This window comes from Acipenser ruthenus, chromosome 38 (assembly GCF_902713425.1).
Source record: "Acipenser ruthenus chromosome 38, fAciRut3.2 maternal haplotype, whole genome shotgun sequence".
Taxonomy (NCBI): Eukaryota; Metazoa; Chordata; class Actinopteri; order Acipenseriformes; family Acipenseridae; genus Acipenser; species Acipenser ruthenus.
Window position 1 is genome coordinate 2,600,577 of NC_081226.1, and position 25,681 is coordinate 2,626,257.

The 25,681-nt window shown below is 38.2% G+C and overlaps 1 protein-coding gene across 3 annotated transcripts; it reads left to right on the forward strand.

Annotated features, from left to right (window-relative positions):
- The first annotated feature begins 1,247 nt into the window (after nt 1-1,247).
- Nucleotides 1,248-19,056, forward strand: LOC117962905 (von Willebrand factor A domain-containing protein 7-like). Of its 3 annotated transcripts, none has more exons than XM_059009280.1 (17): nt 1,248-1,764; nt 5,329-5,599; nt 6,769-7,053; nt 7,436-7,532; nt 8,063-8,185; nt 8,388-8,583; nt 9,493-9,662; nt 10,728-10,840; nt 11,489-11,605; nt 11,763-11,969; nt 12,271-12,406; nt 13,537-13,686; nt 14,391-14,483; nt 14,742-15,010; nt 15,944-16,080; nt 16,165-16,324; nt 16,861-19,056. In XM_059009280.1, exons 2-17 carry the CDS (start codon nt 5,378-5,380, stop codon nt 17,323-17,325), a joined length of 2,940 nt encoding a protein of 979 aa, XP_058865263.1. In that variant the 5' UTR covers nt 1,248-1,764; nt 5,329-5,377; the 3' UTR covers nt 17,326-19,056. The 3 variants fall into 3 exon arrangements, with proteins under 3 accessions (XP_058865263.1, XP_058865264.1, XP_034775113.2); XM_059009281.1 differs by having other exon boundaries at nt 5,468-5,599; XM_034919222.2 differs by lacking the exon at nt 1,248-1,764 and adding an exon at nt 2,089-3,900.
- The last annotated feature ends 6,625 nt before the right edge of the window (nt 19,057-25,681 follow it).

Sequence of the window (25,681 nt, forward strand, 5' to 3'; positions counted from 1 at the left end):
AAAATGTACTCCATTTTATCAAGTCCTTGTTCCTGCATTATCCGGGCTGGTTGAGTAGATAAACATTCTCACAACTGCTGCTGGGCTCCAGCGTTCTTTGTTGATTCCTACACTGTGACTTCAGGGTGGACTTAAAGAAACAGATGTTATAGGAAATATGGGTAACACTTCACATTAAGTATTTCGAATTACTGTGTATTTACGTAGTAGTTACTTAGTAATTACATGTGCACTTGCACATAGTTACAATGTACTTTATGTGTAAATCCTTTTTGCACAATATATACAAATACACAATTGTATCAGAAAAGAGTTGGGGTTATATCGTGCAAAAAGAAATGACACATTAATGACTATAACTATGCATAATAACATTGTAATGGTGTGTAAGTACACATGTAATTACTGAGTAGCTACTCTGTAAATAGACAGTGATTAGAGACACTTCATGGAAAGCGTTTTTGGTTTTAAACATGATATCCTGGCACTAGGTTAAAGAAAGTTCACATTGTTCCTGGTTCACAGCTTCGGTTGTTTGACCTCAGCTGTGTCTTTGCGGTCAAAGCATGTTGCTGCAATGATGGGGAAGTGGTGGTTAAAGACGGGGAAGAAGAAATGGAAGGAGGTGGGTTAAAATAGATTTTCTTCAGTTTAAAAAGACATTGTAAAATCCACTCAACACACACAAGAAGAAACGGATTCCTAAAACGCCCTCGCACAGTAGCTGAAACGTTTGTCTGCTTGAGATTTATGGCCGAGTTTTCACTGTTGTGGGTGAACTGCAGTACAAATATCTCTCATATATTGTTTTAAAGACAGTGCTTTTAAAGCTGTTTCTGGTGCTGAATCCTGTTATGAAATCATACAGTAGATTTACTCTCATGAGTCAGGCCATGTGACCTACAGTGCATCGTGGGATTATCTGACCAAAAACATTTCTCTGTGGATTCTGTTAATCTGGCTGTTCCAAGGGTTCAAACACGTATGGGGGTGTAGAAAAAGTATAGAAAACTGAACTAATAAAATTGGAGTGAAAAAACACAAGCAGCACTAAAATAAAATGCTGACACAAATTGCGGTTAGCTAATGTCTCTAAAATATTCTCGGTGTTGACTTGACCCAGACACCTGACCCCGACATGCAGCCACGACGTGTTGATATAGATAAGGGCGCACATATAGGGATAAAATGAAAGTTGCAAGAAAACAGCTCCATATGTCTAGTGGTTAAAGGAAAGGGCTTCTAACCAGGAGGTCCCCGGTTCAAATCCCGGCTCAGCCGCTGACTCACTGTGTGACCCTGAGCAAGTCAATTAACCTCCTTGTGCTCCGTCTTTCGGGTGAGATATAGTTGTAAGTGACTCTGCAGCTGATGCATAGTTCACACACCCTAGTCTCTGTAAGTCGCCTTGGATAAAAGCGTCTGCTAAATAATAATAATAATAATAATAATAATAATAATAATAATAATAATAATAATAATAATAAATAATCAAACAACTTAAAGATCTTATAACGTGCCTTATGATATGGAGAGATAAGAGATTCACTTTTAAACTCCTTGGTTGGTACTCCTTTGAAAGGAGGGGGACAGTGTTGATGTTTCATTTTAAAACCTTCGTCAGCTCGCCTTCAATGGAAAAGAAAGCTACCCTTACGAGAGCAAAAGCTGAAGTGAGAAACCACAAAAGAAAGGTCTAGCCGTCTTATATATCAGAGAGCTTTCGACAGAGAGCGATACAAACCCCCAGCTGAGACACCAGCGGTAAGAATATTATGATCATATTTATATTAGTATCATCTTTATATTGTTTTGTACGGTTTTAAAAATAGCTCATTCATGTGTGAGAAGTTTGTTTTTGAAAATGCAGCCTCAGTACGTCTGTTACAGTAACACGTTTGATGTATTAAACATAATTTAGGAAAAGGCACTAACTAAAAATTGAGAGACCTGGAAAAACTGGCAACACTTTAGTTTAGGTATCCGTTATATAGACCGTTATAAAATCTATAAATACGTTATTCATTATTATTATTATTATTATTATTATTATTATTATTATTATTATTATTATACACTTTTGTCATTGTTTGTACTATTGTTCATAATCAGTTATAACGTATTTTGTCTGTCTTTTCTGGTCTGTTTCACCAATTGTATGGGGCTGCTTTGTTTTTGCAATACAGTTATTATACACTTTTGTCATTGTTTCTTTCTTTTTTGCTATAATTTATAATCACTAAAGTGTTACCACGTTTTCAAGTTCAACTCATTTTGATTAGCTTTACTGTCAAAAAAACGTTCAGATGTGTTGTGGATACGAACCCACAACCGTTTCAGTTTTTTAGAGTGTTAGCAGAGGACGCAAGGCTCGGTTATCTAAATCGTGGGTTGTATAGTTATTTCCTTTACTATATTAGTTTGGAAACTACAGAAACCCAACTGATTCCAGTTCTCTAATGTAACAGATGCTATTTTCAACTAGACTCTCACTAACAAAACCACTTCAAAATGCATGCTTTCTTCCTTTTTGTTGGCTAAAAAAAAAAAAAAAAAAAGCTATATTCCTGTCCTGGAAATACTCCAAGCCACCTGATTTACAACTGTGGAACAATTTATTGTTAAATAATATTAACATAGAAACTATATTGTATTCTTTAAAAAACAAAAATCTAGTATAATGCATCAATTTATCTTACTAACATACTGACATTTATGAATAACTCCTGTTACTATCTTCTTACTATATTATATTAACGCTATATTGCTATGAATTGTAATGAGTTCAAGTTAAAGGTATACTGTATTGTATTGTGAAAGCCTATTAAGAAATATGGCAAACCATGATAAACTATGGACAACTAATACACAGTATAACCATGGAAAAAACATGAGAAAACAAAATGACTGTGCAAATGTAATGTATTCACTTTTATTAGGACAACAGCTGTAGAAATGAAACAACACAGGGTTTGTAGTTAAGATGAATACACTGTGCAAGCCAAAGATTTTATTGCGTTGTACCTTGTTAGAAAAAAAAGCTCTGGAATCTGTAGTGGGTTATAGGCGTCTTATAAATGCAACCCAAAAATAACAGTATCTTAAAATGTTGTGCAGGATTGTTGTGAATAAATTCGGGTGCAGTTTGTTAGTTATTTATCTGGCAGACGCCTTTATCCAAGGCAACATACAGGTGTTACAGGGCAGTACAGGGTTACAATGCAAGATGAATATTTAAATACAGTGTAGTTTACAGTAAGTGCAATAATTGTACTTGAATACAATATGAACTAGGATGCAACAAGTTAGGATTACAGCAAGATATATCTACAATGGCATATCAGTAGTGTAATAATGGAAGTTTGCACTACTACGCTACTAATGTTTAATTGTAGATATAGTTTGTATTATGTTAAACAGTTTATTTATGGTCACAAATATAATAATGTCACCCCAAATGTAAATTTTAGTGAAGCTGCATGGATATAGACTTGCATGCAAAGGCTTTGTTACAAAAAAATAAGGGTGTACAAATATTCATTATTCATACCGCCCTCTGATGGTGACAACATGACACGACTTCAGAATCAGCAAGCTGCTTTACTTTTGTGGATGCTGCATGCTGTTGACTTCTCAGTTACTGCGTGCTGCCTTCTGCTCAGTGCTGTGTGGCTTGCTCTGCAGCGTGAGATATATCCGTTAGAGGCTGACACACATGCTGTGGGACAGAGATAAGGGATTCCCACGAAGCAGAGAGAGTACTAGCTGTCAACACCCACTCACACATCACTGGCTATAGCAACACCCAGCCATGAACACACGTTAACTGCATCTCTGCTCGTTGGAATCTGCTATACAGACAATCCAGTCACAATAGAGGGAAAGCCAGCGTTCTGATTGGTGAGTTGGGTGATTGTGAACACGCAGTGCATTATATAGAATAAGAGATGGCTTGGAGACCTTATAAGCTGGTAAAAGTTTTCTGTGATGTGTCATGAGCTGTCTTTCACCAGCTTAATAATGAACACAGAATGCCATCTGTTGTTATTTGATATAAATCCTGCACGTTTAAGAATAAGAAACTATTTTATAAAAGCAAAGTAGTAAAGTAGTGTTTAAGCTAACACAAATGAGAACGCAGATCAGCTCGGGGAAGTGTTAAGGTAGGATTTTTTGACCAGTGTTTTCATCCTCATTGCTGTGTATAACCATTCTGAAAGTAGGTCTTTGTTAACAGAAACCTGTCAATGTTAGCCTTTTTTTTTGGGAAAGAACGATTTCAGGTTTGTTTCCAATGTACAGAAAAGGTAAAAACTGCATTTTATGTCCTAGACAAAAACAGTAAAATTGTTAAATCGTCCTGCTTTTGCTTGTATTCCCATTTTAAATATATATATATATATATATATATATATATGGATTACTTGTTTAATAATTCTGATTGTGTGTTTAATAATTTATAGTCTATTTAACTTCCTGGAACATGGCTAGTTTTTATTCATATTTGTTTAACTATCTTGGAAGTGCCACCAGCTAAGTTAGCCTTTTAAGTTAGTCCCTTTTGTGTTTTGATGAACACAATCATTTTTATAATCTATTTAACTTATGATTGTGTTATTATATACTTATTTTAACTGCTTCAGAGTTGTTACAGCTTCAATAATTTGAAGCGGGGGAGAGTCTTGTTTTTTTTGACTCTGTAAATCTGGTAACCCTAACTATGTATTCTAGAGCAGTCATTATTATGCAATTAATATTGATATGGAAATTATACAGTATAGGTCAGTTAAAATTGAAAACCTGGTGCCAGCATCTGTAAGGTTATCATTTGTATTACATTTCAGTTGACAACATAGAGCACATTTGCTTAAAATATAAAAACACAGTGAAACTAAAATGTCAACCGCTGTCTATTTTAAGAATGTCAAAGGCATTTTTCCTTCTAGTTTTTAAACCCGATTCTCTATTTTCTAGGAATTTCAACAGACTAAAAAACATGTTCTAAAAAAAAGTGCTTTTAAAATCTCTTAGCAGTTCAAATAGGCATATCTGTAACTGCTCAGCATAATTATTATTAATAGTAAAACAAATTTGTAAGATTAAACGAAAAATGTTTGGACAATTAGCCTTTCTCAATGTCAAATGTTCGACTACAAGTCTTTCTCAATAGATATAAGATTAATAGAATGAGTGGGTCACAGAAAATGTAAGCAGACAGTCCTTTATTTTGTAAAAAAAATAAAAAAATAAAAAGCGGACTAGACCAGAATTGACTGTATACCAGAGAGCTGCACTTGACATGCTTTGTGTTTATTTTGTGGTTTGCAGAGTTGAAAGTGATATTATATTGCTGCACTTGTGTCTCCATGCCTGAGCGATGGGTCTCTCTCTGGCTGTGCACACACTCTTTCTGTGCTCCCTAATGATCCACGGCTCCTGGGCTTTCTTTCCTAACTTCTGGTCCAAGATTATGTCTCTAGCCTGGAATTCACACACCCATCAGAGCATCACAGAGGAAGCCCTTCTCCTGATCACCAGGGATCTCTTTCAAGAAACCCCCAATCTCCAAGGACGTACTCTTGATCCACAGCTATTCCAGGTATTGATGACGAGTAACATTGAAAGAAAGACATCAGCACATCTGTTAAAATATGTACAGCTATGGCCAAATGTTTTGCATCAGCATTTTAGGATTAAAAATAAATAAACTATATGAGCCTAATTTAGATCATTTATTTAACATCATGTAATCAAAGAAACTACAACATGTATCGCAAAAAGTCTACCGGAAGCCATAATAGCAGTACAGTATTAGTGTGGAGTAGTGTTTAGGACTCTTGACTGGAGGATTGTGGATTCAATCCCAGGTGGGGGACACTGCTGCTGTACTCTTGAGCAAGGTACTTTACCTAGATTGCTCCAGTAAAAACCCAACTGTATAAATGGGTAATTGTATGTAAAAATAATGTGATATCTTGTACCAATTGTAAATCGCCCTGGATAAGGGCGTCTGCTAAGAAATAAATAATAATTTCAAAATGTCAAATCTTTCAATTTGGGTCAGTTTTTCTTAAGTATATGGACAACTACAAAGCGGTATGTAATTCAATATGTTAACGTAACAATATTCAGAGGGATTAATTAGATTTTATGAAGCCAAATTGATTAATTCTGTAGGGTGATGAAAAACTTTTGGCCACAGCTGTACAGGTACATGGGTCAAATTCTATTTCCTGTTTAAAAATCAACTGACCCCACAGAAACTAACAAGGAGACGATGAAGGATAAACAGTGCAATTGTGTTTTGCAGTGTACAGTATTTTAAAATTGGAAGCCATTGAACTTATTGTCATCAATCCTAATAGACCCTTCCTCTCCTGCTGTGCCATAATAGACACTTAATTATATTACAATATTTGGTTAAGCATTTTACTACAACATAATCTTAAATAACTGATATAAAATACTCTGGAGCGTATCAGAAATGACGCAGCTAACACAACCTAACATACTTTATGCTGTCTCATGATTTTACTGGGATAAGAAAGGCTGTTAGTCCCAACACAAACTCAACGTGAGGTAAAGTCAGGTTTACAGAAAAAAATAGCTCAGTATTGAAGCAACAGAGCTTTAGAATTGCTCAGAATAGTACGAGAAATAATTTTACACATCAATGACATTTAAAGCTATGGCACTTACTCTTGAGGATAACTGTGATATTTCAGACATGCCCGTTTTTCTAAACTCTGCTATTTCAATATTCATCAGGGCAGCTTCACAGCCAGTGAGCTCTTCAAAGCTTACTATGGCAGTCAAGAGACAGTGTCTACAAAGCAGTACCAGCAGGCCGTGAGTGAGATTGTCCAGGCCAACGCAGCCATGGACTTCCTGAGCTCCACACGCAGCGACCCGCAGCTGCACTTCGACTCGGAGAGGCTGAAAGAGGCCAGTGCCATGCTGCAGAGCATCCGGCACCTGGCAGTGCAGTCACTCCAGGCTGGGGATGAGAGCGGGGCCCGGCATAGACTGGGCTCCCTGCTGCACTCTCTACAGGTAGGCAGAGGGCGCTGTGTCGGGGGGGGGGGGGGGGGGGGGGGGGGGGAGAGAGAGAGAGAGAGAGAGAGAGAAAGAGAGGGAGAGAAAGAGAGAAAGAGAGAAAGAGAGAGAGAGAGAGAGAGAGAGAGAGAGAGAGAGAGAGAGAGAGAGAGAGAGAGTTAGGCACACCACAATGTACAAGGTGTCTCAAAAGATCAGGCATTAAACATTCGGTAGTGAATTGAATCTTCCAGATAATGAAAACAATGACAGTAGTATACAGAGACCCGGTTGTTTAAGGTATAATGATAATCCTTCACAAGAACATACCAGTGGCATATGGAACTAAAGCATAAGCATATAAGCCCAGCACTGTTCTCTGTATTCGATTTCCTCCCAGGATTTTTACAGCCACAGTAACTGGGTGGAAATGGGGTACAGAAAGATCCACTCCACTCTTCTGGGAAACGCAGAGGAAATTGGTCCAGTCGCGCCAGGTTTGTACATGTTATGCAGGACTTCTTTTTATAGGATACCTTAGTCTATAAAGCCCAGTATGTAATGACCCATTTCCCTGTGCACCATGCAACTGGTCTGTAATACTCAATCTCATCTTGTTTCAATATCCATCTGGACCAGTTTATTCCACAGTCTACAATCCCAACTGCAGCTAGACATTACATAACCATCAACACACTCTTCAAGAGTGCCTACATTGTATAAGATTAAAGATGTCTAAGATTAAAATAAACTACCTCTCTTTGTCCTTTGCATTGGACACTCATGTAACTTCCTCTATCAGTGTGAATTTGAGAGATTAAATCCTGCCAGTGGAAATGGTTTAACACCAGATTTAGGAAAGGCTGATGGTGAATGTTTAGTTCAATTTGCATTTTTCATACTGATGTTTGTATCCAGATAAAAAAGGCAGATCTATCAATCTGATTATAGCATGCATCTGGATAAGATGTACTAGAATATTGATATCATTGTGATTTTTTTTTTAACGTTGACCATTTGTCCCTAGAGAACATGCAGACCTGCAGAGACTGTGATCACTGGACCTGCAACGACAACATTCTGGAGAAAATCAACAAGAAGAAACTTCTGACCTCTGGTTACTATAACAACGACCCCCCAAAACCACCAGGTACACAACTGAAAGTGAGCCTGCCACACCTGGCTTGGGTTCTCACCAACAGCCAAATTAATGAATTCTATAGAGTGACGAAAAACTTTTGGCCCTAGCTGTACAGTTGTATGTTACCCTGTGAACACCCCTGCATGGAGTCAACACCTCAGTCAACCTGTATAATTCCCTAATTACACAGCACTCTTCCCCTCGTGGGCAGGTAAATGCAGTCACGGGGGGCTGTTTGACCAGAGCCGATATCAAAGTGCAAGGGGCGGGATCAACAAGGACAGCACCTCCCTCTTGTTCTCGCCGCATCACTATCTCCATGACGAAGCTGCCCACCTCGCTACCATGGCGACTGTCAGTGTGCTGCAAGATCTGCGGGACACTGTGGGAACCCAGGCCTTCTTAAGGTAACGTGTGTGTATATATATATATATATATATATATATATATATATATATATATATATATATATGAAAGTGTTCGTGGAATGGCATTATGGGGCAAATGGGAGCCACAACCCATTTGGCCTTTATCACTGAGTGGTCAGTGCATGCTGCTAGAATGTTTTATTGCCTGAGAAAAAGGGCAATTCAAATGAGCAGAACCAACCTCACCTTACCTGGTGCAAGTAAGGTTGCTGACACACAGAGATAAGCCAACAACTAAACTTTGCTCACAAAATGGTGTAGAGACTGTATAGAACAGCAGCACTTGGTGGTGCATTCGAGAAGCACCCAGATCCTCCATGAACACACACCAGCGTCGTGTCCAATGCTTTTTCCAGAAATTGGTAACTGATATCATTGCTTAATTTCTGGTAATAACTAGTGGCCACATAATTATGTATAATGATAATGATTATGCTGTAAAAGTGTGATTTTAAATTCTGCTTAAATCCTTGCACACTCCTTCACACACAAATACATAAATAATTGAGTTTCCTTACAATTGAACATTCACACATATTGTACAATACACAGAGACCAAATATAATAGGAGATCTCTGACGTCTGTTCCTTACCCTCATATTGTGTTTCTTGAGTAAGCCTCTTTCGGCTGGTTTCACAGACCCTGATTAACACTAGTTACCTATGGTAACACCAGGTAATCCTGGATTAGTGCTAATCAGGCTCTGTGAAACTAGCCATTATGTTGAGCAGGCTGTATTTCTGGTGTTTGTTTGCAGTTCTCCCCTACGCTCTGTGTGTCGTGCTTGCATGTGATTTTGTTCAGAAGGCGCGCCTCCTTTGCTCTCAGTGTATTGTTGATTTTGAGCAGGTCCCCTCTCTGAGCTCTGTTCACGGTTTGTTCAGCAGGCTGTTGAACGTGGGTGCGGAGACAGTGCTCAGCTTTGTGATCGACACCACCGGCAGTATGTTTGATGAGATCAGTGCGGCGCGAGAGAGAGCTTACTCAATCATCCTGGAAAGACGAGGAACGATCCATCAGCCTTCCCAGTATGTGCTGGTCCCTTTCCATGACCCAGGTGAGGGATAAGATCACTGTAGTGGAGGGGGACCAGATTTAGAAAGATCAGTATTAGCTAAGGGCAGCAAATCAGAAACACTTTACATTGTCTCTAATTACTGTGTATTTACATAGTTGTTACTTAGTAAATACGTGTGTACTTACACTTACAATGTATTAGTTGCAATGTATTTAATGTGTACATTGTTTTGAACGATATAACCCTAACTCTAACCCTAACTCTACCCTCCCTAATCTAACTCTAAACCTAACCCTAGCCCTAAATCTAACCTCCCTAACCCTAACTCTAACCCTAACCCTTTACCTTTTTTGATACTTATGTGTACTTACATATATCATTGTGGCAGGGTGTATGTGGCGTGTTATTGTTGGTGTAGGTATTATTACATAGAGTGTGGGTTATGTAGCACAGGTGATGTAAAGTGTAGAATTGTATTTAGGCACTGGGATTGCACAATCACTCCACATGCAGATTAAAATGGGTTTTAGGCTGGAAGCACAGGGTGCACAATTAGTTGGCATGCAGATGTACCGAGATTCCAATTGAATGATTGATTAGCAATCAGTTTTCACAAACACAGGGTTGGGTGTTCAGTGTGGAGAGAACGGGAGAGAACGAGAAATAATTTAATAATATGAACAATTGCTATTGGTGTTGGAAGCACCATCACAGTACTTGTTTGTTTAGTGTTCGTCCACTTTGTCTATTTGTTTTGGCCACCATGCCAGTTTGTTTGTTCAGTGGTTTTTTGTGTTTGTTAAACCTTTATATTCGGTTTTTTCAATAAAAGAGCGGAGCGCCATTGCACCTCAGTTTCGCCCGCAGTTGCTGTGTGTGTTGCATTCATTTCCTGGTCTGACGTCACCCCCTCAGCCAGCCTGTTCACAATCATCCAAAAATAGAAATACACGTTAAATGCATCATAACTGTGCATCTTAACATTGTAATTATGTGTAAGTACATGTGTATTTACCAAGTAACTACCCTGTAAATACACAGTAATTAGAGACAAAGTATTATCCAAAACTGTAATGTTCTCTTGTGTGTGTGCTCCTGATACAGGTGTGGGGCCGCTGTACAGAACCACAGACCCAGACCAGTTCATAGACCTCCTGGGGAGCTTGAGTGCGCTAGGAGGAGGAGACGAGCCCGAGATGTGCCTTACAGCACTACAGGTACGTTCTACTGCCACTGAAACGTCCTCCCTGATCCTTATTGTTAAACAGAAGCTGGGCTCTAAATACTAAAACCGTAACATAGTTATGTCATGCCGATACTCAGCTTGATACAGTACAATGCAAGAGGATGTGTGTATGTTATTTAAGTTGTGTTTGTTATCTTATCAACTTCCCAGAGGGCAAACAGTGAACAAACCATTGTTTTATGTGCAAGCTGATTGGTTGCTGAGGCTGGCGAAGTGAGTAATCCACATTAAAACATTTCTATCAAGACTTTTAATTGAATATTTTTCCAATTCAACTGAAAACTGTGGATTTGAAACAGAAAACACAGAGACCTGAGGATTAGTCAATCGCTTGTTTTCCTCTCTGAAAGCCAATCACTTTGAAAACCGAGATGTATGCTGAGCCTCGTCACAGAGCGAGTTGGATGGTGATACATTAATCTGGCCTTATCCCTCACCAGGACTAAACCATTTCCACCAGATAGGGGGTTGTTCTGTGCAGCCTGAACTACAGCAAGCTTACATACCAGTTTGTTTTTGTGCTGTATAGATTTAGATACATGTCAGCGCAGAACATGAAAGTAAGACAAGAGTTGTCTTTTTTTATTGATTCCTGACGTCGGCTGCATTTGTTTTACAGCTTGCGTTAGTGAACACCCCACCTCTCTCTGAAATTTTTGTCTTCACTGATGCCTCTCCCAAAGACAAACATCTCCAAAATGCAGTGGAAGCTCTCATACTGCACAAAAGATCCAAGGTGAGTATCCCCAGTTTAAATATATATCTGTTTAAAGATACTAACGCGTCATTGCCACTGTAGTCCTGCTGCCTCCCTGCATTGTCACTGAAGAACATTGGTAGCTGATTTTATTGTGCAGTTTGGTCTCCAGCTCTTTCCTCTCTGTTCCTCTTAGGTGACCTTCCTGCTCACTGAGGACCCCAGCAGGACTGGAGGAGTGAAAACAGGCACAGGGAGGAAAAGGAGGGAGTCTCTCTCTCCTGATCGGTTCTCAATCTACACCAATTTGTCTGCCATCTCAGGAGGCCTGACTGTCTTCAGTACGGATAAGGAGATACAAGACGTCTCCGTCCTCATTCAGGACAATACTGTCTCCGCTGGGGTAATGGCACACTTTATCTATTTTGTGCCCCACTTCTGAGAAAGTATTTAAACTTGTTTCAAGGGTTTTCCAACAAACAAAATAATTTACAAAAAAGGCTCAGCAACCTTCCTGGGTCTACCTGAGCTGGTGATTAGTGATTTTAATAGTGATTTTAAGGATATCATTTTCAACCCCTTTGCTCTGGGGCTGCATTTACCTTTTTGAAATCCTAAAATGAATGTTCTTCACAATGCAGAGGTCCACATTTGTTACCTACAGCTTTAATGCAACTGTCATGTGCACCTGTTTGTTTTTTCAGGTAACTCTGCTTCATATTGAGAAAGATTCCCCCAGTCTTGCATCTTCCTATATCTTCTATGTTGATCCTGCAGTGAAGAACATCATCATTCATATTTCAGGGGAGTTGATGGATTTCACGATCTACGACCCTTCAGGTACTATAGATCTGGAATTCATTTTACACACGTGAGTAGTTGAGAATTGCAAATCTGCTACAGATCAGGAGACGTGAAGATCCACAGACGACCTCTGTTTCCACTTTAAAGCCAATTCTATTTTCACCAAACCCAATATAAGCAGCACATGTTGCCAAGCTACTGAGCCCTAGAAGCCCGACATAGCCTGGCTAGTCTGGACAAGCGTGATGAGATGATTGGTTGTCAGCTCTGTTCCTCCCTAACCAACGGGAGAGCAAAGGCCAATGCAGCGCACCCTATTGTCCCCCAGCCAAGATCGTCAACTCAACTCAAACAGGATTCGAACCAGCCAACTCAAGATTGCTTGACTCGTCTTGCATTCCATGTTATTAGAGCCTTTAACCTGGGAGGCATCAGGGGATACCATGTTACAGATATTTCTGATCATTTAAAATGTACTTGGGGTTGTTCTTTTCTGATCAACTAGGATGCTTCTGTAAGGTTTAAAAATGAAGGTAAAATGGTATTAACTGCTTTGTTACGCTATAAGGATGAGACCAGACCATCTTTCAAATGTGAACAATGATTGCCATTTATTAGTTCCAAATACCCACATTACATTCTATATTGAACGGTATTGTTTAGATGCAATATGTGCCACTTGTATTAACAGAGATAGTCAATTGATCAGATTACCTCCCCTGGAGAGAGAGTCACAGACGCTACACAGATTGTCCAGGATGATCTGGCGGTATTGGAAGCTTCTCTGTGTATGCCTCAATGCCTGGTAGTTATATTCTAGTAGGCTCAGAACATACGTGACTACAGTTTCTCTTTTCTTATTAATTATAATAAAAATAAGTCATTCAGCTTTTACAACATTCAAGTGCAACCAGCTGCTAACTACTCTCTTTTTACAAGGTTCATCTCTGGTTTATTTTTTATCATACTTCTTTTTCCCATACATTCTTCTACATGCTTTATCACTTCAGTCATTCTAAAGATACCTTATCAACTATGCCAAAGTCAACTCCAGCAAACTGGTTTGATTACCAATACATTTTTACTCTACACTTACATCAGGGTTACACATGACTATTTAGCCAGCTTCACTGGCGTGGTGTAATACATTTTCCCTTTCATTTCAGGTGAATCCCAGTACCTGTTCAACAAGCGTGGGGATTTAGCAGTGATTGAGTGCTTTGTGGGGTTTTGTAGAGTCAGCCTTCTGTCACCAACCCCCGGCGAGTGGAGGATAAAGATCGTGAATCGGGGCACTATCAGGGTGAATGTCTTAGGTATCTACTCAGCAGTTTTGTGCAAGTAAATTTCGATTTTGAATAGTTTTTTTAATTCTTTTATTGCCAAAAGATGATCTGCACTGTAATGTGCAAGTGCAGGTCATGAGTGTTGGGAAGGTGTTTGAAGTAATATATAAATTCTGGTATAACTTTAAGTCAAGTAATTTTTGCTGTTTCTGTTTTTGAGACTTTATCCCTCTAGCTTTTAACAGATTGCGGGCTACTTTTTTGTACCAGTTTGCTGGCTAAGCGGTTACTTTGATTGCTCCGGTAAAAACTCAACTGTATAAATGGGTAATTGTATGTAAAAATAATGTGATATCTTGTAACAATTGTAAGTCGCCCTGGATAAGGGCGTCTGCTAAGAAATAAATAATAATAATAATACTTGTTAAAAATGTCTTGACATACCTTGGCATGTTTTGGCATGATATTAATTATTATTATTATTATTATTATTATTATTATTATTATTATTATTATTATTATTATTATTATTATTATTATTATTATTGTTATTAATTAATTAATTAATTAATTAATTAGCAGATGTTTTTATCCAAAGCGATTGACAGAGACTAGGGGGTGAACTATGCATCAACTGCTGTTGCAGAGTCACAGACAATAGGATCTAGGTTTTAAGTCTCACCCAAAGGAATAGAAGTTTAAAATGTATTGTCTATTTTGTGTCCCACCTCCAGGCCAAAGCACCATTGACTTCCTGTACCACTTTGCAGTACCAGCCAATGGCAGCCACCCTGGGCTCTCCAGATTGGAAGGCCGACCAGCATCAGGTCAGTATAAAGAATCAGCTGGAAGGGAAATACTTAAGCATTAATGTTTGATGCATTGGTCATTATATATGTAAATGTACAACAGAGGATTGGGTTAAAAAAAATGTAATCCTAAATGTAGGTGACTGGAATGTACTTGTTGCTGAGGAGTGTATATGGTCCCGATATATACGTCAGTGCTGATGCGTTGATGATGCCAGTGTTAGTGGTTAGCTGAAAATTAAAGCCATTCTCATTTTTTTATCCGTTTTGGTACAGGTGTCCCAACCTTTTTGGTGTTGGCAGTCACTGGCTTGTCTACTGACAGCGCTGTGACATTTAGTCATGTGACTCTGCTGGGAGCCAATGGGGAGAGCCTTGAGAGAGTGACGCTCAATGCCACAGACACTGGAGGAGAGTTCATTGGTGAGGTCGCAACATTACCCAGCCAACCCTTCTCTGTGAAAATGACAGGAAATGACAACGAGGGTAACATCATAGAGCGGGCATCTGCAGAACTGAACCATGTGGCACAAGTACTGATCCAAGTATGTTCCCTTGTACTCCATCTTCAAACTCGCTCTGTTTGAATGTTCTGTGTCTGAAATGATTTATTCTTAAGTGTTAAGGCCGCTATACACCAGGCTATACATGCAGCGACATGACCAGATTGGAAAACTGCCAGATCAATGCAACTATTCAAATTTCCTATTAACAAGACTATGAAGACTGGTACATATTTGTCAACATTACGTGGACATTGTGAATATCTTCTCTGATGGTATTTTAACATACATAGTAATAAATCATTCATACCAGGCATATCCAGTTCCTTTGAAACTGACTCCCATCTATTATCTTCAATCTCTGTATCATTAGAACTGTAATGCCCTTTATCATAAAGCTCTGGGTATTTTTCTTTTGGCTATTGCTTCAACCCGGTGCAGACCGTGCATCGAAACTGTTCTCTGATTGGTCAATTCCCTAGTTGGCGTGTAAAGAAATTGCAAAAAATAGGATTCAATCCTATTTTGCATCGCTCCAGTGTCATCTGTGGTGTGAAAGATACTTATCAAAAGTATAGGTTCTATTAATTTTGTCGCATCGCTGCACATATCCGCTTGTCGCATTGCGCCTGATGTGTGGCGGCCTTTAGTCTGTATGATATGATTATAAATTGTCCTGAGTGGCTTACCTAGTAGAAGCACTGGCGCTTGGAGTACAGGGTGTGTCATGCAAGCGTGGCTCAAATCACGATCTTGTCTGGTGACAAGGAGGGTTGCATCAGCCCTTGGATTCCCGCAGACTAAGAAAGGAAAATCAGCTGTGGATTGTTCACCTGTCCTTCAGACACCTTTGCTGTTATGCCTTTAAATTGTTAAGTGCGTGCACAGAGAGTATAAAGTACTGAGACGTCAATGAGAGCTGCTACTGCTCCAGACGCTGTGTACCCTAGTGCTAACTCTGCTGTTGTACTGAAGGTCCCCACAGCTCCTACCCTGTATCCTGGGAAAAGTGCCCACCTCTGGGTAAACATCTCAAATTCTGGAGCCACCAGGGAGTTTGTCGTCATGGTTACAGACGATAGGAAGTTTGTGAAATCATGGACCCCTGACCGGTAAGGAGAGAGACGGTCTATTTCAATTTCAGCACTTCATAAATGTGTTCATTGTTGACTGTGTATCACTACCCCCGCTTCCAGGCTATCTGTGGCTCGAAACCGGACATCCCAAGTGCAGATAGACCTGACTACTCCAGTCGGAGCAGAGCTGGGTAGCGTGGTCAGTGTGTGCGTGACTGTCGAGGCTGCGGACAGGAGTGACCTCAACTTTGCTGTTCTGCACCTAAGTGTAGCAGATCCGGTCAGTATGAACTTGAATTGTGTTTTATACAATAATGATATCAAAGCTCTCACCTTCTCACTCATACTTTCTCCCCCTCCCTTTTCTCTCCTGCCTGGAGGATTATAAATGTACTGGTGACTTGCAGTGGGGAGTATTGTGTTATAAACTGTAAGTCAACTTCAACCAGAATCAAGTGACCAGTGTTCTTTTTGCTAAGCTTGAGACAGTTTGCCACATATTGCCTAATTGTTGAAGGCTGTGTCCTCATTAAATGGGCAGGGATTATAGCACACTAACAAATTGTTTCAAATATTCTTAGAGTAAATGGTTCCTTGTTTCTTGTTTTCTTTGCAAGGTCTTGTGAAACTTGCCATTTTTAAAAATAAAGATACATGGATTGTGGGCTTCTTATGTAGTTCGTTTGGCCAGGATTAAAAATGAAAGTTGATGCATAATTTGTAGTCCAATAACATTTTGCGTGAGGAAGGAGGCACTATCGTATTTCTTTTTATATAGTACATTGTTTTTCTTACTCTCTTCCATTCTCTCGACAGAATCCTGACCTGCTTCCCCCCTCCTGTATTCAGTCTGTAGTAAGAGACTCCTGCCCCTCTCTCTCACAAAAATCCTGCAGTCAAGCCTCCTGGTCCACCAATCTCCTCTTCAGCGACCAGGGGCACTCTGGGATAGCAGGCATGCAGCTTCAGCAGGGCCAGGGTTTGCTCAACCTCACCGGGGATCCTGGGAAACAAGGGGTGCAACTCCGGAAAGGTCAAGGCAGACTGAACCTAACAGGACTGGACATGGGGGCTGAAGTAGTCGGCACCTACACCTCAAACTGCTGTTCCCTGAAGGCAGAGCTCTTCTTGTGGGATACAGCAGGCAATCAGGGCCTCTGCAGTATCTTAGTTCACCAGCAGAGGGCATCAGGGTATATACACACAGCTTCCAGGATTCAAACTCTGTTTACCATGCTCCTGTTTCATATTGGAGGGCTACTGCTTCAGCTAGTGACCTGATGGGGTCTATTTTATCTAAGCAGTGGACTGAAATACTGCAGTCTTTACCTCTTTGTTAATCTTGCTCTGTTTCCCCACCCCCGAGGTTATTAATCATCATTGTAAGGGCAACTTATTTGTTTAATTCTGCAGTATATTTTTTTTCTGTAAAGGAAAACTAGAAAAAAAGAAAAATGAAAATTGCTTATGAACATGTTTTATACACATTGATATGTAAAGTTTATGTTTGAAATGGTTTCCCTTGTGCAATTATCACGCTGTGCAACTTAGTCACCCAAACGCCATGCCTGCCATGAATATATTGGACTTAAGGTAATAGTTACTTACTAAGTACATTGTAATTATGTGTAAGTACACATATATTTACTATGTAACTACTATGTAAATACACAGTGATTAGAGACTTTTCATGTAAAGTATTACCCAAAACTGGATATTGAAACTTAGGGAACCTGAATATTTTTGATACCTCTCTGTATATAATAATAATAATAATAATAATAATAATAATAATAATAATAATAATAATAATAATAATAATAATAATAATAATAATAATAGATTCAAGAGATTTCATGAGCTGCATAATTAAAAATTAAGCAAGCTTGAACCCAAGGCACTAGCATTTGTCATTAAATAACATATATTTCCTTTCTAATGGGAATGGAGAATGGTTATTGCTCAATGAATGAATCAAGCCCTGTGCCACTAAACTCAAAGCACAGGCGAGGAAGAAATAAAGCAAAAGAACAATACACATCTCCAGTAGAAAGTCTCCAAAATACATTTATAACACACATTCAAAATCAAATTTAAATGAAGCAATCGCAGTAATGGATGTGTCAATATGCCAATGCATGTGTTGCTGTATACAGAAGTCACCCTGTGCATAGAACAGCACCACATACTGTGCATTAAATGTTAAAAGATTTGTGTATGATTTATAATAAGATAATACATTGTCTATACAGTGTGACACTGTACACATAATGTATTCACTTAATGTAAAAGAAAGTTACCCAAGAAAGGTAAACACCAGTATTCTTACCTTTTCCAAAAGATAATCAAGGCAGTTAAAATGGGAAACCAATAGAGTGTGTGTGTGTGTGTGTATATATTTACATTTATTGTTGAAGAAATTCCCATAGATTGAATGGCAGACTCTCTCACAATTGTTATAAACACACTTTATATTGCAATGTATGTTTAGTTAATAGTAAGGATCTTACGGTGTGTACCATCTCAAATATGAGCACAGACCCTTCTTAATTATCACTGGCACAGCACTTAGAAGTTTGAGCTAATATCATGGCATGCTGCCCACAGCCAATGCATACTCGTGAAGGCAATGAATCTCACATCACAATCAGCCAGTTTCTTTATATCCCTTACAGCTCACAACTGTACTAAATAATCACACCCCTAAAACAGCTTTTCACTCTTCTTTTTGATAAATCAATTTTTAAAATCAACATTTATTTTTGAGAGACTTTACCATGTCTTTTTCAACATTGTGATTTAAATGAACTAATTGATATTAAAGAACCCTATTGTATACCCAAAGCCATTTGCCCCTCCCCAATGTCTGAGAAGCATGTTTCCTTGAACAATGGGTATAGTTTTATAATGCTGTCATGCCAGCATGGTCCTGTATACAGCACAGTGAGAATCTACACAATTTACATAGAAATAATTCACCACAGAAACAGACAGAACTGACCCAGAAGCAGTAGCACTGCTCCTGGAAGATTATGTATAGTTTTTTTTTAAGGTCATCACACAAGTAGTTTCCCTCTGTACAGTCCAGTACAGTAGTCTTTATAATATATTATCATAATAATTTACATTGAAAGAATTCACTTTTGAAAACAGATGAAAGGGAGTTTCTCAAAGCAGCACATATCGTGCCATCTATAGACTCCGTCTGCCCCCCGCACCATTCCCACACAGTGCTCAAAGTAAGGCTTGCTGGGCTGCCCAAGGTCCCAGTTAGTGTAGCTCAAAGGCTCCTCCATATCAGCAACCCAGTACCAGCTATCAGCAAAGACGTTCTTCATCAGCCCAATCCAGAACCTCGACGCTCTGCTGCTGCCGACCAGCGCCGCCACATCGTCCTGTGCAGCCTGGCTTGTGAGCTTCACCAGACCAGTGTACTTATCGTTACAGTATTGAGAAGCATTTGGCCAGAACATATTTTCAGAGATCAGATAGATTCTTCGAGGGACTGGGATCTCTGTTAAAAAGATACATAGAGACATATATTTTTTTACTTTATTGTACAAACATTTGCTTGCCAATGGCTCATCCAGTGAAGGCACTAGAATGCATGGGACATTTTTGGGTTGGAAAATGAGCTCAGTTTAGTGTGCCAGAGCAAGAACATCAAGCTATTTTTCTTTTCAGAAAAATGCAACTAATTATTTATCACTGTTTAAAAAGGACTGAATGAACGGTGGTTAAAAGGATTGTTCTGACTGTATTTGTACTTTTAATATTTCATTGCACATTAACCCATATGTAACATTGTAACCAAAAGTATATACAACAGTGTACTTGCTTTTAGGAGGGGGAGATGGAGTTGTTGCCGGGAGACCTGTGGAAAGAAAGAAAGAAAAGTTTGATTAATCTTGGTAAACGCGGCAAAATGCGAATATTCTTTTAATGAAAGGGTGCACACTTTTTACAAGCTTTCTTCAAAAAATGTTCTAGGTAGCAAGTCATGCGAGGCTTTGAATTGCACACCGTAATTGATTAATTAATGTTTAATTGAGACTCAAAAATAAACAAGCAATCAACAATCAACTACATGATTAATTGTTGTATCTATACTAATTGACTATCTTCTGGGGTAACTTTAGTATACTTATTTATGTTTATAAAATAATAATGCCTTGACAAGCACCTAACATCGTGGTGATAATGCTGCTAGTTCTGCATATTCAGAGCTAAGAAAATTGATTTTAAAGACTTAGCTAGCATTTATTTAAAAGGGACAGTGTTCTAAAGTTTCTAGTATTAAGAAAATGGTTAGAAATCCAGTGGTCATGTTACTATCACTATTCCGAATATAGAAAATTGATAGAAATCTAATATCGAATTGCTTTTGATAATGCTAGGAATGTTGGCTATAATAATTACCTTTGTAACAGATGAAGTTTTTTTTGCTGCCACAGTCTTCCGTCTTCCATTTATTAAGGTATATTCCCTGGACATCCAATACTGCGCACAATTTGTCTCTTGGTTCGCCTCGTATCCAGTTTGTATAGTACAAAGTTTCTCCATTCTCCCAGAGCCAAGGATCCTTTTTTGAAGTCCTTCTCAGTCCTATCCAACAGAGCTTAGTGGTTTTGAGTATCTCCCGTTTAATTCCTAGAAACCCATTTTGGTTTGTGAAGCTCAGCATGTCAGTGTAGTGTTGTCTGCAGTAGGATAAGGCTTCCTTCTGGCTCATCATTTTAGTAATCAATATATATTCCATCTGATCACACACATGTCCTGGAAATATATATATAAAAAAACCCTGCCATTGCTGTGTGTAATCATTATGTAAATCATTTTCACTCTTTATTACCATACGAGCCCAAGGGGGTGAACTATGCATCACATCTGCCACTGCAGAGTCATTTACTATTGGACCTCATGGTCCATGGCTGAGGTGAGCTTGAACCCAGAACCTCCTGTTATCAAGCCCTTTTCTTTAACCACTGGACCACCACACCTTCTTCAAACATCCCATTTGAATGTAGCCTCACTAATACAGCAGAGGTTTTATTCAATTGTGGCTTAAGGAAATGTTTAAATGATCAAACAGCCAGTCAATTAACACATACACCTATAAAGCATATAAAACATCAGGTAGGTTAAGTTAGATTGAAATGTCAAATAATGTTTCTGAGCGAATTTAAGTATGAGTTTTCGGTAACATTTCATTGTTTCTTTAGTCGTTTGAAAAAGTTCACCTACCTGGAGAGCAAACGGTATGATTGAGAGGAATGTTGGGACCTGAAGCACAGGCTGCAAAAACACAGTGACAAGAACAAGCTTATTGCTAAATCATTTAGGCATTCACACAATGTTTAAAATGAACCAGAAACAGCTGCACCAGTTCATTCAGTGTCTTACATTATACACTTGCATTATGCACTTGCTTTTGATATTATAAATAATGCAAAATTCGGCATGACACGATGCTTAATATTTTTAGAGGTGTCATGAGTCAGCATTTACAGGCGGAGCAGCTGAAGATTCAGTTCTTCCAGATTAGCTAGAAAATGAACAGCCCCAAAGTCTGAGCGCAGTGAAGCATATAAATATTTCGGTTTTGAGGTGGCTGATATTCATACAGTCGCCCATCCCTAACTTGAATGGATCATAGACATTACAACCTGTCAGATCAAAAAGATTGTCGCGTTAAGTACATTGTAACTATGCATATTAACATTGTAATTATGTGTAGATACACATGGATTTAATATTATTATTGTTTATTTCTTAGCAGACACCCTTATCCAGGGCGACTTACAATTGTTACAAGATATCACATTATTTTTCCATACAATTACCCATTTATACAGTTGGTTTTTTACTGGGGCAATCTAGGTAAAGTACCTTGCTCAAGGGTGCAGCAGCAGTGTCCCCCACCTGGGATTGAACCCACAACCCTCCGGTCAAAGGTCCAGAGCCTTAACCATTACTCTACACTGCTGCCCTGTGTAACTATTCTGTAAATCCACAGTCATTAGAAACACTTAATGTAGTTTTACCCAAATATGACACTAGGGCTGGCAAAAAAATACAACTAATTGACAGACCCAGTGGCAGAGATTTTTGCTGGAAGAGTAATCTAAACTGAAACAACTTCAGAGAATGATGAAGAGCACCGACATGCCAGGCTATTAAACAGATTAGAGATGCAGTGCTATGAAATAATGTCGATGAGGGTTGAAGAGGGGTCGGTCTGGCAGGAAAGGCCGTTCCACACAAACATGTGCACATTTAATTATTATATCTTTCAAAAGACAACATAATCAATCAAACAAAGAAAGGACTGGCTTATGAAAGGGAAACACAGCAATCAAACCCAGGTGCAGAACAGGAGAGGTTTGCTATAATGGGTAATAAGTCTGGTAAATAATGACTAGAGCAGTGACAATAGAAAGCGATACTGAGCACACATCCAAGCATATTAAAAACGATCAGAAATGTAATATTATTGTAGAGGATTGCAGACGGGGAAACATAATTAAACACTAAATAAGTACTAAGTAAATAAATAAAACAAACAATTATGTGCATGTTAGATTTTCCTAAGTATTGTGACTCCATGACATCGCACGGTATTGATAATGACACAACAATTTAGAAATACGAAGCCAAATGCCTTCCCCCCAATTTAATGAAGTGTCCTGCACAGCTGTGTTTCAATGGAGAGCCTGCAGTCCCTATTCGGGTAATGTACAGTAGATCATTGTTTAAGAGCGAGCAAAGGTGATATTGGGACAGAGGTACTGAGCGGCGATGGAAATGATTCGATTTGGTACTGAGATAATATGTCAAAGGGACATTCTTATCTGGGAATTATAAATGTACAACATACCAGTATGCATTCGTAATCACAAATAAAATATCAAACATCTACCTGCCTATAATAGCACTCCCAGTTAGGGTAATGTAGAGTAGGCATGGAATGTTCCATAGCATTTACACACAGAACATGTAGAATGCATATCCCACATTCTAATATGTAGAATACTAACGGCATGTAGATTAATTCTAAGTGTTTCTTATGCTTGTCAACTAACAGTTGGAGTGACGAATTCAAATCCTGAAAGTGGCACCAAAATCGTCCTCCATAGCACACTTGACTACTCAAATAAAGACAGCCTCAATAAAAATAACCAGCCGCAGAGTCATAACCCCCCCCTAGCATATGCAACAGTTGCTTCCCCCTTTAAATCAGAATTGAAAGAACTTACCAACCACAATGAAGAAAGACAGTCTCCACATTATTGCTCCTTTCCAGAACATTTAGATTTCATTAGATTTCTTCTGAAATCAAATAAATAAATAATAATAATAATAATAATAATAATAATAATAATAATAATAATAATAATAATAATGTTCAAATGGCAGATGGTCACACCTTCTTCTTCGTATGGAACGATACAAAACAAACAGATTTAAAATTGTCCATAACAGCTACAGAAGCTGTTAACAATAATCCATACATTTAATACAACATGCATAGATGTTTTCTATCAATAATGATAATTAAAATAACTCCATGATTGAAATATAGGTATTACATGCTAAGTATTCAAGTATTACAAAATTAAATCTATCAAGTGAACCATCACTACTGATGTGCTTATCCTTCATTTACAAAACACTGTGAACATAAAAAACAATATTTTATTAATAAGGAGATACAATATATCTCTATGGCTGTAATGTAATATATTAGTAGTATTTTGTAGTATTTTGTAGTTAATCATATCCTGATGTAACTCAGCTTGTACTTGCTTGAACAAAAGTCATTGTATTTATCTTGCTCTTATTGTATTATTACTTGTACTGTAACACTTGAAATGTATTTGCTTACGATTGTAAGTCGCACTGGATAAGGGCGTCTGCTAAGAAATAAATAATAATAATAATAATTGTATAGGGAGATGTTCCATACAAGCTGGTATTCACTTTTACACATGATTGACCCTGAGTGGGTGAAAATCACTTTGCATTTTGTGTTTGCTATAATATAGAGTTAAATAAGAATAAATAAACAGCATAGATCATTGGTTAACATGTGTTTAATAACACATATTTAACTGATCACTGAGGATAATGTTTATGCACAGCTCCACTGTGAAGCTTCTGTATCATGCCAGAACACATTCCTTCCAACACTGTATAGCTTCTGCCTGACTCGGGTATAAACTTTGTAGGTTACTGCTTTGAAAAATGTACTGCATGTTTTTTTTTTTAAATGAGATAAAACCAATTTAAGAACAAGCACTTTGTATGTTTTTTTCCCTGTGATGTACTAATATAATACAATACCTCATTTACACTATACGAAAGAGGCCAGATTAAAAAAATGAGTCTAACATGCCCATTTACCCCCCGGTATCACTTCTTCTTCTTCTTCTTCTTCTTCTTCTTTATTTCTTAGCAGACGCCCTTATCCAGGGTGACTTACAATTGTTTCAAGATATCACATTATTTTTACATACAATTACCCATTTATATAGTTGGGTTTTTACTGGAGCAATCTAGGTAAAGTACCTTGCTCAAGGATTGAACCCACGACCCTCCGGTCAAGAGTCATACATAATTGTTGTTACAGTAACTACATATTCATCTTTAAGTTGCTATTTATCATGGTCTAGTATTGTGGCGATACCTGACAGTTGCTGCACCCATTCTAACTTGACTTTCAATATAGAAGACTGTCTTAAATACATATTTCATATAAAACATTCTTATTACATTCAACATGTTACCACATGTAAGGCAGTATATTTCATGCGTATTTATGTAGTGATACAGAAAATGTTTTATAGGGAAGTCAATACGTTACCATTCAAAGCAGTGCCAAAATGTTCTTATCTCTGGTTTGAAATGAACTGCCGATATGCTCAGTTCATGACATGATTTATAACCTTGGTGTAATTCAGGAGGCGTGGCGATGGCTCCCTATTTAAATCCCAGGGTAAGCCTCCTGTATTGTTTGCTACAGTGGTGCTCCTCATTGGAAGGGGGTGAATCATACCTGCTAAACTCTCTCTCACATTTTTTTTTTTCCACATAACAGACATTTGCCCCGCCTGTTGAAACGCAATGTATCAAGGATGGAGATAATGGATGTCATGCAGACATTGGCTGACTGTCTTAAAGCTGCAGTACTGTCTCCAAAATTAAATGCATGATTTGAATACACATGCACAATAAGTCCCTGCTTTTCATTTATATTTAATAGATCAACCATTCACAGGTGTTCTTAATATTGAATATATTTGGAATATGTTCTATCAGATCAAGAACATTTCATATTGGAAAACAGTCAAGTTGGAATCAGTCATGATCTGCCATGACAAGATGTGATATATCTAAAAAAAGGGGCCAAATGTAGCAACAGGAAACAATTGTAATATTTTTTTTCAGGATAGTTATTATTATTATTATTATTATTATTATTATTATTATTATTATTATTATTATTATTATTATTATGTGCCCTACACCTTTTGATTTATAACTAGTTTTTAATGTTTGTGGTCAGATAATAATAATAATAATAATGTGTGAGTTCCATGTTATAATATGATACAAAGACAGTACGAGACAGACACCA

Excerpts from the sequence above, each read along its gene's own strand:
- LOC117962905 (XM_059009280.1), top strand. The coding sequence starts at position 5,378 with ATGGGTCTCTCTCTGGCTGTGCACACACTCTTTCTGTGCTCCCTAATG. Across the intron at positions 8,584-9,492 it reads GGAACCCAGGCCTTCTTAAG|GCTGTTGAACGTGGGTGCGG; the intron begins GTAACGTGTGTG and ends TTTGTTCAGCAG. Across the intron at positions 10,841-11,488 it reads TGTGCCTTACAGCACTACAG|CTTGCGTTAGTGAACACCCC; the intron begins GTACGTTCTACT and ends TTTGTTTTACAG.